Source organism: Paramormyrops kingsleyae, chromosome 18, assembly GCF_048594095.1.
Source record: "Paramormyrops kingsleyae isolate MSU_618 chromosome 18, PKINGS_0.4, whole genome shotgun sequence".
NCBI classification, from domain to species: Eukaryota; Metazoa; Chordata; class Actinopteri; order Osteoglossiformes; family Mormyridae; genus Paramormyrops; species Paramormyrops kingsleyae.
The window spans coordinates 2,234,858-2,253,622 of record NC_132814.1 but is presented as its reverse complement, the minus strand read 5'-3'; the positions used below and the strand labels follow the sequence as shown (position 1 = coordinate 2,253,622).

Here is an 18,765-nt window from a genome sequence, read left to right as displayed (position 1 = left end):
TTGCCTTGAGTTTTTAAGTTTTCGCAATGTTTTTTTTTTTTCAGTGTATTATTTCTCCAACACTCTTGCTTTTGTGTCTCATATAAGAGTATTACTCAATAAATACTCCAAAAAACCCATCTGTACATAGTTAATGTGGAATTGTTCTGCTGTGTTTATGTGTGTGTGTGTGAATATCGACGACCAAGTGGAGTCTGGCTCTTCAAACAACCCAAAGGAACCTGAAACTACCTGCTCAACAACTGTGCAAGTGCCACTAAAGGGTAATTCACTCTGTTCTGCACAAGCATCAGGTCAACTCCCTTCCACACAACCAAATGTAAGCAACACCTCCTGGATCAGCAATTTTTCAGTTCCCTGGGAGAAGATGCCAACAAGACTTTCACAGGCCTTGGCATCTGGTGGAATGGCTCACCCAGAAGACAGGAGAATAATGATTAGGACTGTTGTAGAAGGAATGCGAGTACACTGCCCCAACCCTAACAGAGCTGCTTGTGGGGAGGTAGCTAGAGCTATTGTATCTAAGTATCCCGCTACCTTTGCAGATAAGACTGCAGATGGTGAGCAATTAGGCTGTGGTTATTATTCCCTACTCAAACAGCTTAAAACAAGAGTTGAACATGTAAATAGAGACAATGTCAGCAGCAGAATCCGGCAGCCAAGGAAAAGGTCTACCAGGGAAAACAATGAGGGTGATGTTGCCATCAAAAGGGGGAGATCTGAACTTGATAGCTATGGTTGCATCAACTGGCAACCCACAACCCTACCAGAAGGAGAAACCACTGAAACTTTGGAGTCAAAAAGACAGACTATGTCAACTGTCTTCAGATCAGCAGGTCCTCAAGCAATTGAAACAACAGATGTAAATACTTATATGTCTTTGACTTATATTTACCAGAGGCACATGCTTAATTCTTGGCCTGCCCCCACCTTATGTGAGGTTCAAGAGCATTGGCCATTTCTTTTTACTAAAAGAGGCCTCTGCACTCACTTCCACACACTCACAGATATTGAGGTAGAGACACGTCTCAGTGAAGCCCTTCTTACGAAAGGAAGGAGAATTTTGAACTTCTTTCAAAGCCAGAGACTTCAGTGGAACAAGGAGATTGAACATCTGCTACGTGAGTGCGACAGTGCAAAGCTGAACCACAACCAGATTGCCACAGCAGCCATCCTTCTTCTGATGAAGTACTTCCAAGAAAAAGGGGACTCAATCTTCATCTTGGCTGACGTAATTATATTTAAAATTTTACACATGCACTCTCAATACTGTCAACATAAACAAAGGAAAAATATTTCAATGATTTTGGGTACAGTATCATCATTCAAATCAGTTCCTTTTGTGTTTTAAAGGCTTTTTCCACCAAGATGTCTGTTGAGAGAGAGATGACCTTACCCATCACACCAAGGGTAATAGCGCTTGGCAAGTAAATAGTTTCAATCCTCTTGTAATATTTTTGTAAAAAATCTATGTAATTATTGTGGTATTTGTACCCACAACAACTTATTAACAGGGGTTTGTCTGTTTTATATTGTATAAAAATAGAATACACACAGTTTGCTGCTGTTTCTCTTATTATTTATTATACACAATGACCAACAGCCTAACATTTCAGCACAGGCCAAAATGGCAAAACATTAGGCAGTTTTTTCCTGTAATTGATCATAATTTTCATTACATAATAAATAATAAGAGAAATAGCAGCAAACCGTGTGGATTCTATTTTTGTACAGTGTGAGGCCTGCTATCCAGCATTCTTGTGGAAACCTTATTTGTAAGGGAGAGCACATTGTCTTATTGGACTCTTGTCTGTTTTTAGGGAATAATTTCATGTCTGCAAGCCGCTGGATGATCAGTTTGGAGGGCAAGGTATTTTATGAGCCTGAGCAGATGCATGACTTTGCCGGCACCCATGCTGTCTTCTTTGCGTCATATTACGTTTTCAACCTTGAGTATCAGGAGTCAGCGTCCATCACACTGGAGATGATACAGAGGTAAATACTTTACACCATTAAAGCTTACACCATTTAAGAATGAAATATATGTGATAGCTTGACTACAGTTGCAGAAACATATAGGTGATTGCTGTAATGTATGTTTTAATTTTGAAATTAAAGCAGCCTTTTTTCCGTTAAAAGGTTCTTTGTGAGGATCAATCCAGACATGGGAACAAAATGCCCTGCAAAACTTGGTACAAGCCGCAAGACAGGTCGTGTCGTAAAGAGGAAGGTTACAAGCATCAGCCCTCGGATCACCACCTTCCTCCAGCGGCTCTCTGAGTTTGAATGGAGGACTTCCAACTAGGTAAGAATACAGAGATGATAATATCTTTTACATAGCTGATAATTATATACATACTGTACACACATCCATACAACAGTATGAATGATCTCAGACAGATGTGAACAAGTGAATAACCTGAGCAAACATGAATATTGATGATGTGTCTTTGACAGGTGGTGATAAAGACTACGCTGAACCCGACCATCCTGGTAACGGAAATCTAAATCCCATGTCACATTCTATTTCCTGGGACCCACTGATAATTATTACATTTTGTAAATGATTTTTGTTTTACAATTGTAATAGTTTATTTAATGTTCATGCTGGTGGGTTTGTCCTGTTTTTAGTGGAATAAAAAACTGTTTTCCTTAAAAAAACCAGACACAGAAAGGTGAAGGACTGTGTAGTTTTCATGTACGCTTCTATTTATTTTGGTTATTGACATTGTTTTTATTCAGTTGAAAAATGTTTTTCTTGTTAAAAAAAAATTATCAACAATAAATGTTGGTTTGATTCACTATTCTGAGACTACTTTATTGAATTATATTGTTTTTTGTAAATGTTCTTATATTGAATATGAATGTTAATATTATTTTATATGCTGTAAAACACAAATACAGTCTAAACAAATTATAATGTACACAATTACAGTGTTATACCATAAACCACATTTGCAGTACAGTGATACTATAAAACTTAATCACGGTAAGTCTTTCTAACTGTAAACCATGTTTACAGTAAAGCTGCATTACCACAAACAACATTTACAGTAAAGCTGTTATACTGTAATATATGTTTACAGTAAAGTGGCTGAACTGTAAAACATCACAACAGTAAAGATACTGTAGATCAGTAATTACAGTAACTTACTGGCAATAGTGTTGCCAGTAAGGTACTGTAAAAATACAATAAAATGTCTAACAGTGTACCCTACCTTGTGCTATTCTACCTTACCCATTCCGACCCTACCTTATGCTATTCTACCTTACCCATTCCTATCCAACCTTATTCTACTCTATCATTCTTTAGTCATTCCTATCCTACCTTAAGCTTTTCTATCTTATCTTACCCATTCAACAACAACGGGTAACAAATTTATTTTTCTATAGTGCATTATGACAACATTACATCGTCTCAATGCGCTTTACAGCATCACCACCCAAAGCCCCCAGTGAGTAAGCCATAGGCGACACTACCCTACCTTATGCTATTCTATCTTATCCGTTCCTTTCCTACCTTATCCTATTCTATCTTACCTTACCCATTCCTATCCTACCTTATCCTTTTCTATCTTGCCTTAGCCATTCCTATCCTACCTTATCCTATTCTATCTTGCCTAACCCATTCCTATCCATCCTCATCCTTTCCTATCTTGCCTTAGCCATTCCAATCCTACCTTATGCTATTCTAACTTACCGATTCCTATCCTACCTTATCCTAGTCTATTATTCCTTAACCATTCCTATCCTACCTTATGCTATTCTACCTTACCCATTCCTATCCAACCTTATTCTAATCTATCATTCTTTAGCCATTCCTATCCTACCTTATGCTTTTCTATCTTATCTTACCCATTCAACAACAAATTTATTTCTCTATAGTGCATTATGACAACATTACATCGTCTCAATGCGCTTTACAGCATCACCACCCAAAGCCCCCAGTGAGTAAGCCATAGGCGACACTACCCTACCTTATGCTATTCTATCTTATCCGTTCCTTTCCTACCTTATCCTATTCTATCTTACCTTACCCATTCCTATCCTACCTTATCCTTTTCTATCTTGCCTTAGCCATTCCTATCCTACCTTATGCTATTCTCTTATCTTAGCCATTCCTATCTCAGCCATTCCTATCCTACCTTATCCAATTAAACCTTATCTTAGAGATTCCTATCCTATCTCATCCACCGGTATCTTATCCATTCCTATCCTACGTCATCCAAGTCTAACTTATCTTAGCCATTCCTATCCTACATTATCATAATCTATCATTCCTTAGCCATTCCTATCCTACCTTATCATAATCTATCATTCCTTAGCCATTCCTATCCTACCTTATGCTATTCTAACTCACCCATTCCTATCCTACCTTATGCTATTCTACTTTACCCATTCCTAACCTACCTTATGCTATTCTACCTTACCCATTCCTATCCAACCTTATCCTAATCTATCATTCTTTAGCCATTCCTATCCTACCTTATGCTTTTCTATCTTATCTTACCCATTCAACAACAATGGGTAACAAATATATTTTTCTATAGTGCATTATGACAACATTACATCGTCTCAAAGCACTTTACAGCATCCCCACCCAAAGCTCCCAGTGAGTAAGCCATAGGCGACACTACCCTACCTTATGCTATTCTATCTTATCCGTTCCTTTCCTACCTTATCCTATTCTATCTTACCTTACCCATTACTATCCTACCTTATCCTATTCTATCTTGCCTAACCCATTCCTATCCATCCTCATCCTTTCCTATCTTGCCTTAGCCATTCCTATCCTACCTTATGCTATTCTCTTATCTTAGCCGTTCCTATCTCAGCCATTCCTAACCTACCTCATCCAAGACTAACTAATCTTAGCCATTCCAATCCTACCTTATGCTATTTTAACTTGCCGATTCCTATCCTACCTTATCCTAGTCTATTTTTCCTTAATCATTCCTACCCTACCTTATGCTATTCTACCTTACCCATTCCTATCCAACCTTATCCTAATCTATCATTCTTTAGCCATTCCTATCCTACCTTATGCTTTTCTATCTTATCTTACCCATTCAACAACAACGGGTAACAAATTTATTTCTCTATAGTGCATTATGACAACATTACATCGTCTCAATGCGCTTTACAGCATCACCACCCAAAGCCCCCAGTGAGTAAGCCATAGGCGACACTACCCTACCTTATGCTATTCTATCTTATCCGTTCCTTTCCTACCTTATCCTATTCTATCTTACCTTACCCATTCCTATCCTACCTTATCCTTTTCTATCTTGCCTTAGCCATTCCTATCCTACCTTATGCTATTCTCTTATCTTAGCCATTCCTATCTCAGCCATTCCTATCCTACCTTATCCAATTCAACCTTATCTTAGAGATTCCTATCCTATCTCATCCACCGGTATCTTATCCATTCCTATCCTACGTCATCCAAGTCTAACTTATCTTAGCCATTCCTATCCTACATTATCATAATCTATCATTCCTTAGCCATTCCTATCCTACCTTATCATAATCTATCATTCCTTAGCCATTCCTATCCTACCTTATGCTATTCTAACTCACCCATTCCTATCCTACCTTATGCTATTCTACTTTACCCATTCCTAACCTACCTTATGCTATTCTACCTTACCCATTCCTATCCAACCTTATCCTAATCTATCATTCTTTAGCCATTCCTATCCTACCTTATGCTTTTCTATCTTATCTTACCCATTCAACAACAATGGGTAACAAATATATTTTTCTATAGTGCATTATGACAACATTACATCGTCTCAAAGCACTTTACAGCATCCCCACCCAAAGCCCCCAGTGAGTAAGCCATAGGCGACACTACCCTACCTTATGCTATTCTATCTTATCCGTTCCTTTCCTACCTTATCCTATTCTATCTTACCTTACCCATTACTATCCTACCTTATCCTATTCTATCTTGCCTAACCCATTCCTATCCATCCTCATCCTTTCCTATCTTGCCTTAGCCATTCCTATCCTACCTTATGCTATTCTCTTATCTTAGCCGTTCCTATCTCAGCCATTCCTAACCTACCTCATCCAAGACTAACTAATCTTAGCCATTCCAATCCTACCTTATGCTATTTTAACTTGCCGATTCCTATCCTACCTTATCCTAGTCTATTTTTCCTTAATCATTCCTACCCTACCTTATGCTATTCTACCTTACCCATTCCTATCCAACCTTATCCTAATCTATCATTCTTTAGCCATTCCTATCCTACCTTATGCTTTTCTATCTTATCTTACCCATTCAACAACAACGGGTAACAAATTTATTTCTCTATAGTGCATTATGACAACATTACATCGTCTCAATGCGCTTTACAGCATCCCCACCCAAAGCCCCCAGTGAGTAAGCCATAGGCGACACTACCCTACCTTACGCTATTCTATCTTATCCGTTCCTTTCCTACCTTATCCTATTCTATCTTACCTTACGCATTCCTATCCTACCTTATCCTATTCTATCTTGCCTTAGCCATTCCTATCCTACCTTATGCTATTCTCTTATCAAAGCCGTTCCTATCTCAGCCATTCCTATCCTACCTTATCCAATTCAACCATATCTTAGAGATTCCTATCCTATCTCATCCACCGGTATCTTATCCATTCCTATCCGACGTCATCCAAGTCTAACTTATCTTAGCCATTCCTATCCTACATTATCATAATCTATCATTCCTTAGCCATTACTATCCTACCTTACCATAATCTATCATTCCTTAGCCATTCCTATCCTACCTTATGCTATTCTAACTTACCCATTCCTATCCTACCTTATGCTATTCTACTTTACCCATTCCTAACCTACCTTATGCTATTCTACCTTACCCATTCCTATCCAACCTTATCCTAATATATCATTCTTTAGCCATTCCTATCCTACATTAAGCTATTCTACCTTACCCATTCCTACCCTACCTTATGCTATTCTACCTTACCCATTCCTATCCAACCTTATCCTAATCTATCATTCTTTAGCCATTCCTATCCTACCTTATGCTTTTCTATATTATCTTATCCATTCAACAACGGGTAACAAATATATTTTTCTATAGTGCATTATGACAACATTACATCGTCTCAAAGCGCTTTACAGCATCCCCACCCAAAGCCCCCAGTGAGTAAGCCATAGGCGACACTACCCTACCTTATGCTATTCTATCTTATCCGTTCCTTTCCTACCTTATCCTATTCTATCTTACCTTACCCATTACTATCCTTCCTCATCCTATCCTATCTTGCCTTAGCCATTCCTATCCTACCTTATGCTATTCTCTTATCTTAGCTGTTCCTATCTCAGCCATTCCTATCCTACCTTATCAAATTCAACCTTATCTTAGGGATTCCTATCCTATCTTATCCACCGGTATTTTATCCGTTCCTAACCTACCTCATCCAAGACTAACTTATCTTAGCCATTCCAATCCTACCTTATCCTAACCTATCATTCCTTAGCCATTCCTATCCTACCTTATGCTATTCTAACTTACCCATTCCTATCCTACCTTATGGTATTCTACTTTAGCCATTCCTAACCTACCTTATGCTATTCTACCTTAGCCATTGCTATCCAACCTTATGCAAAGCTATCATTCTTTAGCCATTCCTGTCCTACTTTATGCATTGCTATCTTACCTTACGCATTCAACAACAACGAATAACAAATTTATTTTTTTATAGTGCATTTTGACAACATTACAGCGTCTCAAAGCGCTTTACAACATCCCCACCCAAAGCTCCCAGTGAGTAAGCCATAGGCGACACTATCCTACCTTATGCGATTCTATCTTATCCGTTCCTTTCCTACCTTATCCTATTCTATCTTACCTTACCCATTCCTATCCTACCTTATCCTTTTCTATCTTCCCTAACCCATTTCTATCCTTCCTCATCCTTTCCTATCTTGCCATAGCCATTCCTATCCTATCTTATGCTATTCTCTTATCTTAGCCGTTCCTATCTCAGCCATTCCTATCCTACCTTATCCTATTCTATCTTGCCTAACCCATTCCTATCCATCCTCATCCTTTCCTATCTTGCCTTAGCCATTCCTATCCTACCGTATGCTATTCTCTTATCTCAGCCATTCCTATCCTACCTTATCCTAATCTATCATTCCTTAGCAATTCCTATCCTACCTTATGCTATTCTAACTTACCGATTCCTATCCTACCTTATCCTAGTCTATTATTCCTTACCAATTCCTATCCTACCTTATGCTATTCTACCTTACCCATTCCTATCCTACCTTATGCTATTCTACCTTACCCATTCCTATCCAACCTTATCCTAATCTATCATTCTTTAGCCATTCCTATCCTACCTTATGCTTTTCTATCTTATCTTACCCATTCAACAACAACGGGTAACAAATATATTTTTCTATAGTGCATTATGACAACATTACATCGTCTCAAAGCGCTTTACAGCATCCCCACCCAAAGCCCCCAGTGAGTAAGGCATAGGCGACACTACCCTATCTTATGCTATTCTATCTTATCCGTTCCTTTCCTACCTTATCCTATTCTATCTTACCTTACCTATTACTATCCTTCCTCATCCTTTCCTATCTTGCCTTAGCCATTCCTATCCTACCTTATGCTATTCTCTTATCTTAGCCGTTCCTATCTCAGCCATTCCTATCCTACCTTATCCAATTCAACCTTATCTTAGAGATTCCTATCCTATCTTATCCACCGGTATTTTATCCGTTCCAATCCTACCTCATCCAAGTCTAACTTATCATAGCCATTCCTATCCTACCTTATCCTAATCTATCATTCCTTAGCAATTCCTATCCTACCTTATGCTATTCTAACTTACCCATTCCTATCCTACCTTATGGTATTCTAACTTACCCATTCCTATCCTACTTTATGCTATTCTACTTTAGCCATTCCTAACCTACCTTATGCTAAGCTATCATTCTTTAGCCATTCCTGTCCTACTTTATGCATTGCTATCTTACCTTACGCATTCAACAACAACGAATAACAAATTTATTTTTTTATAGTGCATTTTGACAACATTACAGCGTCTCAAAGCGCTTTACAACATCCCCACCCAAAGCTCCCAGTGAGTAAGCCATAGGCGACACTATCCTACCTTATGCGATTCTATCTTATCCGTTCCTTTCCTACCTTATCCTATTCTATCTTACCTTACCCATTCCTATCCTACCTTATCCTTTTCTATCTTCCCTAACCCATTTCTATCCTTCCTCATCCTTTCCAATCTTGCCATAGCCATTCCTATCCTATCTTATGCTATTCTCTTATCTTAGCCGTTCCTATCTCAGCCATTCCTATCCTACCTTATCCTATTCTATCTTGCCTAACCCATTCCTATCCATCCTCATCCTTTCCTATCTTGCCTTAGCCATTCCTATCCTACCGTATGCTATTCTCTTATCTCAGCCATTCCTATCCTACCTTATCCTAATCTATCATTCCTTAGCAATTCCTATGCTACCTTATGCTATTCTAACTTACCGATTCCTATCCTACCTTATCCTAGTCTATTATTCCTTACCAATTCCTATCCTACCTTATGCTATTCTACCTTACCCATTCCTATCCTACCTTATGCTATTCTACCTTACCCATTCCTATCCAACCTTATCCTAATCTATCATTCTTTAGCCATTCCTATCCTACCTTATGCTATTCTATCTTACCTTAGCCATTCCTATCCTACCTTATGCTATTGTCTTATCTTAGCCGTTCCTATCTTATCCGTTCCTATCCTACCTTATCCTATTCAATCTTATCTTAGCCATTCCTATCCTACCTTATGCTATTCTATCTTACCTTAGCCATTCCTATCCTACCTTATGCTATTCTATCTTACCTTAGCCATTCCTATCCTACCTTATGCTATTCTATCTTACCTTAGCCATTCCTATCCTACTTTATGCTATTCTATCTTACCTTAGCCATTCCTATCCTACCTTATGCTATTCTATCTTACCTTAGCCATTCCTATCCTACCTTATGCTACTGTCTTATCTTAGCCGTTCCTATCTTATCCGTTCCTTTCCTATCTTATCCTATTCTATCTTACCTTACCCATTACTATCCTTCCTCATCCTTTCCTATCTTGCCTTAGCCATTCCTATCCTACCGTATGCTATTCTCTTATCTCAGCCATTCCTATCCTACCTTATCCTAATCTATCATTCCTTAGCAATTCCTATCCTACCTTATCCTAGTCTATTTTTCCTTAACCATTCCTACCCTACCTTATGCTATTCTACCTTACCCATTCCTATCCAACCTTATCCTAATCTATCATTCTTTAGCCATTCCTATCCTACCTTATGCTTTTCTATCTTATCTTACCCATTCAACAACAACGGGTAACAAATTTATTTCTCTATAGTGCATTATGACAACATTACATCGTCTCAATGCGCTTTACAGCATCCCCACCCAAAGCCCCCAGTGAGTAAGCCATAGGCGACACTACCCTACCTTACGCTATTCTATCTTATCCGTTCCTTTCCTACCTTATCCTATTCTATCTTACCTTACCCATTCCTATTCTTCCTCATCCTTTCATATCTTGCCTTAGCCATTCCTATCCTACCTTATGCTATTCTCTTATCTTAGCCGTTCCTATCTCAGCCATTCCTATCCTACCTTATCCAATTCAACCTTATCTTAGAGATTCCTATCCTATCTTATCCACCGGTATCTTATCCGTTCCTATCCTACCTCATCCAAATCTAACTTATCTTAGCCATTCCTATCCTACCATATGCTATTCTAACTTACCCATTCCTATCCTACCTTATCCTAATCTATTATTCCGTAACCATTCCTATCCTACCTTATGCTACTGTCTTATCTTAGCCGTTCCTATCTTATCCGTTCCTATCCTACCTTATCCTATTCAATCTTATCTTAGCCATTCCTATCCTACCTTATGCTATTCTATCTTACCTTAGCCATTCCTATCCTACCTTATGCTATTCTATCTTACCTTAGCCATTCCTATCCTACTTTATGCTATTCTATCTTACCTTAGCCATTCCTATCCTACCTTATGCTATTCTATCTTACCTTAGCCATTCCTATCCTACCTTATGCTACTGTCTTATCTTAGCCGTTCCTATCTTATCCGTTCCTTTCCTATCTTATCCTATTCTATCTTACCTTACCCATTACTATCCTTCCTCATCCTTTCCTATCTTGCCTTAGCCATTCCTATCCTACCGTATGCTATTCTCTTATCTCAGCCATTCCTATCCTACCTTATCCTAATCTATCATTCCTTAGCAATTCCTATCCTACCTTATGCTATTCTAACTTACCGATTCCTATCCTACCTTATGCTATTCTCTTATCTTAGCCGTTCCTATCTCAGCCATTCCTATCCTACCTTATCCAATTCAACCTTATCTTAGAGATTCCTATCCTATCTCATCCACCGGTATCTTATCCATTCCTATCCTACGTCATCCAAGTCTAACTTATCTTAGCCATTCCTATCCTACATTATCCTATTCTACCTTACCCATTCCTATCCAACCTTATCCTAATCTATCATTCTTTAGCCATTCCTATCGTACCTTATGCTTTTCTATCTTATCTTACCCATTCAACAACAACGGGTAACAAAAATATTTTTCTATAGTGCATTATGACAACATTACATCGTCTCAATGCGCTTTACAGCATCCCCACCCAAAGCCCCCAGTGAATAAGCCATAGGCGACACTACCCTACCTTATGCTATTCTATCTTATCCGTTCCTTTCCTACCTTATCCTATTCTATCTTACCTTACCCATTCCTATCCCACCTTATCCTTTTCTATCTTGCCTTAGCCATTCCTATCCTACCTTATCCTATTCTATCTTGCCTAACCCATTCCTATCCATCCTCATCCTTTCCTATCTTGCCTTAGCCATTCCAATCCTACCTTATGCTATTTTAACTTGCCGATTCCTATCCTACCTTATCCTAGTCTATTTTTCATTAACCATTCCTACCCTACCTTATGCTATTCTACCTTACCCATTCCTATCCAACCTTATCCTAATCTATCATTCTTTAGCCATTCCTATCCTACCTTATGCTTTTCTATCTTATCTTACCCATTCAACAACAACGGGTAACAAATTTATTTCTCTATAGTGCATTATGACAACATTACATCGTCTCAATGCGCTTTACAGCATCCCCACCCAAAGCCCCCAGTGAGTAAGCCATAGGCGACACTACCCTACCTTACGCTATTCTATCTTATCCGTTCCTTTCCTACCTTATCCTATTCTATCTTACCTTACCCATTCCTATCCTTCCTCGTCCTTTCATATCTTGCCTTAGCCATTCCTATCCTACCTTATGCTATTCTCTTATCTTAGCCGTTCCTATCTCAGCCATTCCTATCCTACCTTATCCAATTCAACCTTATCTTAGAGATTCCTATCCTATCTTATCCACCGGTATCTTATCCGTTCCTATCCTACCTCATCCAAATCTAACTTATCTTAGCCATTCCTATCCTACCATATGCTATTCTAACTTACCCATTCCTATCCTACCTTATCCTAATCTATTATTCCGTAACCATTCCTATCCTACCTTATGCTATTCTACCTTACCCATTCCTATCCTACCTTATGCTACTCTACCTTCTTACCCATTCCTATCCTACCTTATCCTATTCTATCTTATCTTAGCCATTCCTATCCTACCTTATGCTATTATATCATACCTTATCCGAATCTATCATTCCTTAGCCATTCCTAACCTACCTAATGCTATTCTACCTTACCCATTGCTATCCGACCTTATCCTAATCTATCATTCTTTATCCATTCCTATCCTACCTTTTGCTTTTCTATCTTACCTTACCCATTCAACAATAACGAATAACAAATGTATTATTTTATAGTGCATTATCACAACATTACATCGTCTCAAAGCGCATTACAGCATCCCCACCCAAAGCCCCCAGTGCGTAAGCCATAGCCGACACTATCCTACCTTATGCTATTCTATCTTATCCATTCCCTTCCTACCTTATCCTATTCTATCTTACCTTACCCATTCCTATCCTACCTTATCCTATTCCATTCTATTCTATCTTGCCTTCCCCATTCCTATACTTCGTCATCCTTTCCTATCTTGCCTTAGCCATTCCTATCCTACCTTATGCTATTCTCTTATCTTAGCCGTTCCCATCTCAGCCATTCCTATCCTACCTTATCCAATTCAACCTTATCTTAGAGATTCATATCCTATCTTATCCACCGGTATCTTATCCGTTCCTATCCTACCTCATCCAATTCTAACATATCTTACCCATTCCTATCCTACCTTATCCTATTCAATCTTATCTTAGCCATTCCCATCCTACTTTATGCTATTCTACCTCACCCATTCCTATCCTACCTTATCCTATTCTATCTAATCTTAGCCATTCCTATCCTACCTTTTGCTATTCTACCTTAGCCATTACTATCCTACCGTATGGTATTCTATCTTACCTTAGCCATTCCTATCCTACCTTATGCTATTCTATCTTACCATAGCCATTCCTATCCTAACTTTTGCTATTCTACCTTAACCATTCCTATCCTACCTTATCCTATTCTATTTTATCTTAGCCATTCCCATCCTACCTTATGCTATTCTACCTTACCCATTGCTATCCGACCTTATCCTAATCTATCATTCTTTAGCCATTCCTATCCTACCTTATGCTTTTCTATCTTACCTTACCCATTCAACAACAATGAATAACACATTTATTTTTTTATAGTGCATTATTACAACATTACATAGTCTCAAAGCACTTTACAGCATCCCCACCCAAAGCCCCCAGTGACTAAACCATAGGCGACATTATCCTACCTTATGCTATTCTATCTTACCTTAGCCATTCCTATCCTACCTAATCCAATTCTATCTTACCTTAGCCATTCCTATCCTACCGTATGGTATTCTATCTTACATTAGCCATTCCTATCATACCTTATGCTATTCTATCTTACCTTAGGCATTCCTATCCTACCTTATGCTATTCTATCTTACCTTAGCCATTCCTATCCTACCTAATCCAATTCTATCTTACCTTAGCCATTCCTATCCTACCGTATGGTATTCTATCTTACCTTAGCCATTCCTATCATACCTTATGCTATTCTATCTTACCTTAGGCATTCCTATCCTACCTTATGCTATTCTATCTTACCTTAGCCATTCCTATCCTACTTTATGCTATTCTATCTTACCTTAGCCATTCCTATCCTACCTTATGCTACTGTCTTATCTTAGCCGTTCCTATCTTATCCGTTCCTATCCTACCTTATCCTATTCAATCATATCTTAGCCATTCCTATCCTACCTTATGCTATTCTATCTTACCTTAGCCATTCCTATCCTACCTTATGCTATTCTATCTTACCTTAGCCATTCCTATCCTACTTTATGCTATTCTATCTTACCTTAGCCATTCCTATCCTACCTTATGCTATTCTATCTTACCTTAGCCATTCCTATCCTACTTTATGCTATTCTATCTTACCTTAGCCATTCCTATCCTACAGTACCTTATCATATTCTACCTTACCTTAATCATTCCTATCCTACCTTATGCTATTATATCGTATCTTAGCCATTCCTATCCTACCTTATCCTATTCGATCCTATACATTCCTATCCTACTTCATCCAATTCTATCTCATCTTAGCCATTCTTATCCTACCTTATCCTATTATATCTTATCTTAGCCCTTCCTATCCTACCTTATCCTATTTTATCTCATCCTATCCTATCTTATTTTGTCTCATTCTATCTTATCTTATCCTATTTTATCTCATTCTATCCTATTTTACCTTAGCCTATCTTATCCTAAGATAAAATAGGATAAGATAGGCTAAGATAAGATAAGAACAATAGAAATTTACAAACGAGAGGGGGCCATTCGGCCCAACAAGCTCATTTGGGGAGAACTTAACTAATAGCTCAGAGTTGTTAAAATCTTATCTAGCTCTGATTTAAAGGAACCCAGGGTTTTAGCTTACGCTACACTAGCAGGAAGACTATTCCATACTCTAACTACACGTTGTGTAAAGAAGTGCTTCCTCAAATTTGCTTTAAAATGTTCTCCCGCTGATTTCCACTTATGTCCACGAGTTCTAGTATTTAAACTAATATTGAAATAGTCATTTGGCTGAACAGCATCCAGACCTGTCAGCATCTTATAGACCTGGATCATGTCCCCCTTAGTCTCCTTTGCTCAAGGCTAAACAGATTCAGCTCAGCTAACCTCTCGTCACACGACATTCCTCTAAGACCAGGAATCATTCTCGTAGCCCTCCGTTGCACCTTTTCTAAGGCAGCAATGTCCTTCTTAAGGTATGGTGACCAAACCTGCACACGATATTCTAGGTGGGGTCTTACCTAGTAATTATATAAATGTAACATCACCTCCCTTGACTTAAACTCCACACACCTAGAGATATAACCCAACATTCTATTTTATTGCTTCCCCACACTTTGCGAGAGTGGGACATGGAAGCATCAACATACACACCGAGATCTTTCTAATATAAGAGCTTTACAATATGTAACCCTTCTTTCTAGGCTCAGGGAGGAGGATGATTAGTAAAAGAAGTCCACCCAAAAACTTATTTCCTTATCTTATTTATTTTGACCTGTAACCACTTACCTAATCAATAATATAACAATAAACTATCTCCTCTCTAAGGCTCAGCCTGGTTCCGTCTCTATATAATCATTTCCAAACCCTTTTCCATCAGTTTTGTGTCTTTTCTTTTCTTATCTGGAATCCAACGGAGGGCGCTCGGCTCCGGTGCAGATCCTGGCAGGGTGCGTGTGACCGTATTCTTCCCCTGACCGTTTTCCTCTCCGAGTAGTGGTGTGCGATACCACAAGATTTGTGACAGCAGGACAGAATTTTGGTAAGGTTAATAAGTAAATAAATACTTTATTATAAAACACAAGTAACACAAAATGTATTTTTCTTAAATAAAGTGCACAAAATTAGAGAACCCGCTTATTTAAAAAAATAATAATAATAAAAATAATTAGTGAAAATACAAAAAAAAGTACAATAAAAAATACAATAAAGTTTAAAAACATTAAATGAAAAAGCTAACACAAAATGGTAATTATAGTCAATCAAATCTGAGCTATATTCAGTATATTTCTTTCAATTCCAGTAAATGTATTCATTTTATAACATGTGGCAATGGGATAATATTGTATCAAATAACACGCTCATTTCGATTAATTAATCACAGAAGAAGTAATGAGTTAAAAAATAACTTTGATTAACCGCATTCCATGATTCTGGTCACGGTGACTGAAAAATCATCACGTTAACCCAAACCATATACCTATTTGAACCTGATGCTAACACTAGCATCCATGATAAAAAGGTCTTAGCATAATTTATACATTTTGAGTTTTAACCACTTGCACTTTGAAAGTTTAATATTAACTAATGCTGAAGATGACTAAAACATTACTGGCACCACTATACTCTACCTGGATATTCTCTGCCAAATTGCAAGGCCTCTGCCAGTGCGTGTGTGTGCGCGCGCAAGTGAGCCTGTGTGCTTGCCTGGCGCCGCTGAGTCACGTGACGGTAATGTTGGCATCAAATTACAAGACTGAGGAGGAGGAGCAAAGCCTGTCGCGTACTTATCGTTTTATCAATTATGTCATAACGACAATATCCTCGATATAATTTGCTTTCAGGGTTTCACACACTATCACAGCCTTAACCTGGACTGCGGACATCTAAAAGAAAAATATGGGTAGGGAATATGGCGCACTAGAAAAATAAAACATATCCCTTTTTTCCCTTTTACACATAACGAACTCATATCACAACAACATGTACATATCGATGACACATTATAACATCCAAGGTTTACGTAATCTCAATGGGCAAATGAAGCATTATTTAAATCCCCGGTAGGTTTTTTCCTTTACTTTTTATATCCCGCCATAGCACAATGAACATTTTCCCTTAACTCAGTCCCGTAACACTCACCGAAAAACTAAAGGATAACTCTTTTTTTCCCCCCAAATTACTTTTAATTTAAGAAAAGCTAAAATTAAACCAGCTGCTGGCTTGGTAGCTCCACCATGCCGGCCTGTCTTATTCCACTTTCCGTGCGCTTCTCTCCTTCTTTCTATATATTTTTCTTTAAGAGCTCTGCTAAACTGCCACACTCCTAATCCAGGTCTTTACCTTCGGCATGTAACACACCCTCCGCGTAGAACAGGGCTTCTCCGTCTCACCCGTCTTCTTGATCACATCTTTCACCATGCTGACTTTCTCCACCTTCTCGCTGCTGTTCTTTTCCACGGCCTCATTTTTTTCTAAATGGGTGTCAGATTCCTTAGCTGTTATTTTAATTGTAACGGTCATTTTAATTTTAATCTTAACTACTTTCATTTCTTTGCTCTCCATTTTTAAGATATTAAGTCTCTTAAAAATGCAGCCACTCGCCAAGATGCTCGAAAGACGTTTGAGAAAAGAAGTACATGTGATTCTAAAGTAATCAAGCTGTTGCCACGGACGCCCATTCGTACCATAACAAACAATACGATCCTATGCAGGTCGTCGGCGACTTTCGGCTGCGATCGGCTCCGACTGACCGGTCGTAGGTCCGATCCGGCCGTAAGCAGGTTGCCGACTCTGACGCATCTGGAGCGAGACTCAGGCTTTCAGACTCAAACGCTCACAGCAATCAATCTTATGGCGAATCTCTATTCATCCATTTTAAACCCAAAATTGGCTACATCAAAAGCGTTGGGGCAGTTTGCAAACCCTAAATACTATTTGCAAGGTAATAAAACTGTTAGGTACATGTAGCCTAAGTACGTGTGTAAATCTCACGCCAACCAGCTGACCAAAGTTGGCAACCCTGCGTAAGTCACCCCTTTATTTTATATGCAAAAATGATTGTATGCAGGGGGCACATACCTGGTGTGCAAGTACTGTACTCATTCGCTGTCTAAACCGATACGCGCTGCAATGTACAGTAGCAGCGCAAATGCGTATTTTTTTCATTTGCATTCGCGCTGTTATGACAAGAAATCACTGCATTCTAGCCTTCATGCCGCGAAAGAAGTACAAATTAGCCACATAAATATTCAATTGCAACGGTAATTTTTTGTCATAACAGCGTGAATGCACATAAAATAAATACGTATTTGCGCTGCGCTACAACAAGGAATTGCCGCGCGTGTACTGGGAATGCGCACTTGCGTACCATGCAGTTACTGTATGTGCGCTCCTGATCATATGTATAGTAGGCCTATATCGTACAATAAATTATATATTTAAGCCGTATTGTTTGGTGTTTTTTAATCTTTTAATCATAATTTTCTTCGTTCATTCCTGCCGACAGTTCGCAGACATACGCTCCGGGTAACACGATCACAGCCAGACGCGGCACAACAGTGAAGAATCGGGAAACAAGGGATTTATTGGGGAAAACAGCCAGGAACACGAGGCAATACAGGTAGCGACTTCAATGACAGGACTGGGGAAACATACGTTGATGCGGAGTTAAATACATAGGACTAATGGAAACAACTCGAAACAGCTGAGGATATCGGGATTCCACATGAGGTTAACGAGGGGGCGTGGCACACTGGAGGCGGGGATGAGCGGGGCATGATAATTGTAAGATAGACCACCATGAATTGCTGGGCTGTCACTCAGTACC

The 18,765-nt window shown here is 38.7% G+C and overlaps 1 protein-coding gene and 3 long non-coding RNA genes across 7 annotated transcripts in view; 3 read left to right on the top strand and 1 right to left on the bottom strand.

Annotated features, from left to right (window-relative positions):
- The window catches only part of LOC140579324 (uncharacterized), an 88,131-nt gene that overhangs the window by 44,346 nt on the left and 25,020 nt on the right, over positions 1-18,765 (top strand). The window lies entirely within an intron of this gene.
- Positions 158-1,351, top strand: LOC140579453 (uncharacterized). Its single transcript, XM_072702024.1, has one exon. It carries the CDS (start codon positions 158-160, stop codon positions 1,349-1,351), a length of 1,194 nt encoding a protein of 397 aa, XP_072558125.1.
- Positions 1,930-2,804, top strand: LOC140579330 (uncharacterized). Its single transcript, XR_011983428.1, has 3 exons — positions 1,930-1,995; positions 2,140-2,305; positions 2,458-2,804. It is a non-coding gene; the product is annotated as an uncharacterized lncRNA (long non-coding RNA).
- Positions 4,110-17,617, bottom strand: LOC140579327 (uncharacterized). Its single transcript, XR_011983425.1, has 3 exons — positions 10,032-17,617; positions 5,938-9,698; positions 4,110-5,312 (listed from the first exon to the last, which is right to left on the bottom strand). It is a non-coding gene; the product is annotated as an uncharacterized lncRNA (long non-coding RNA).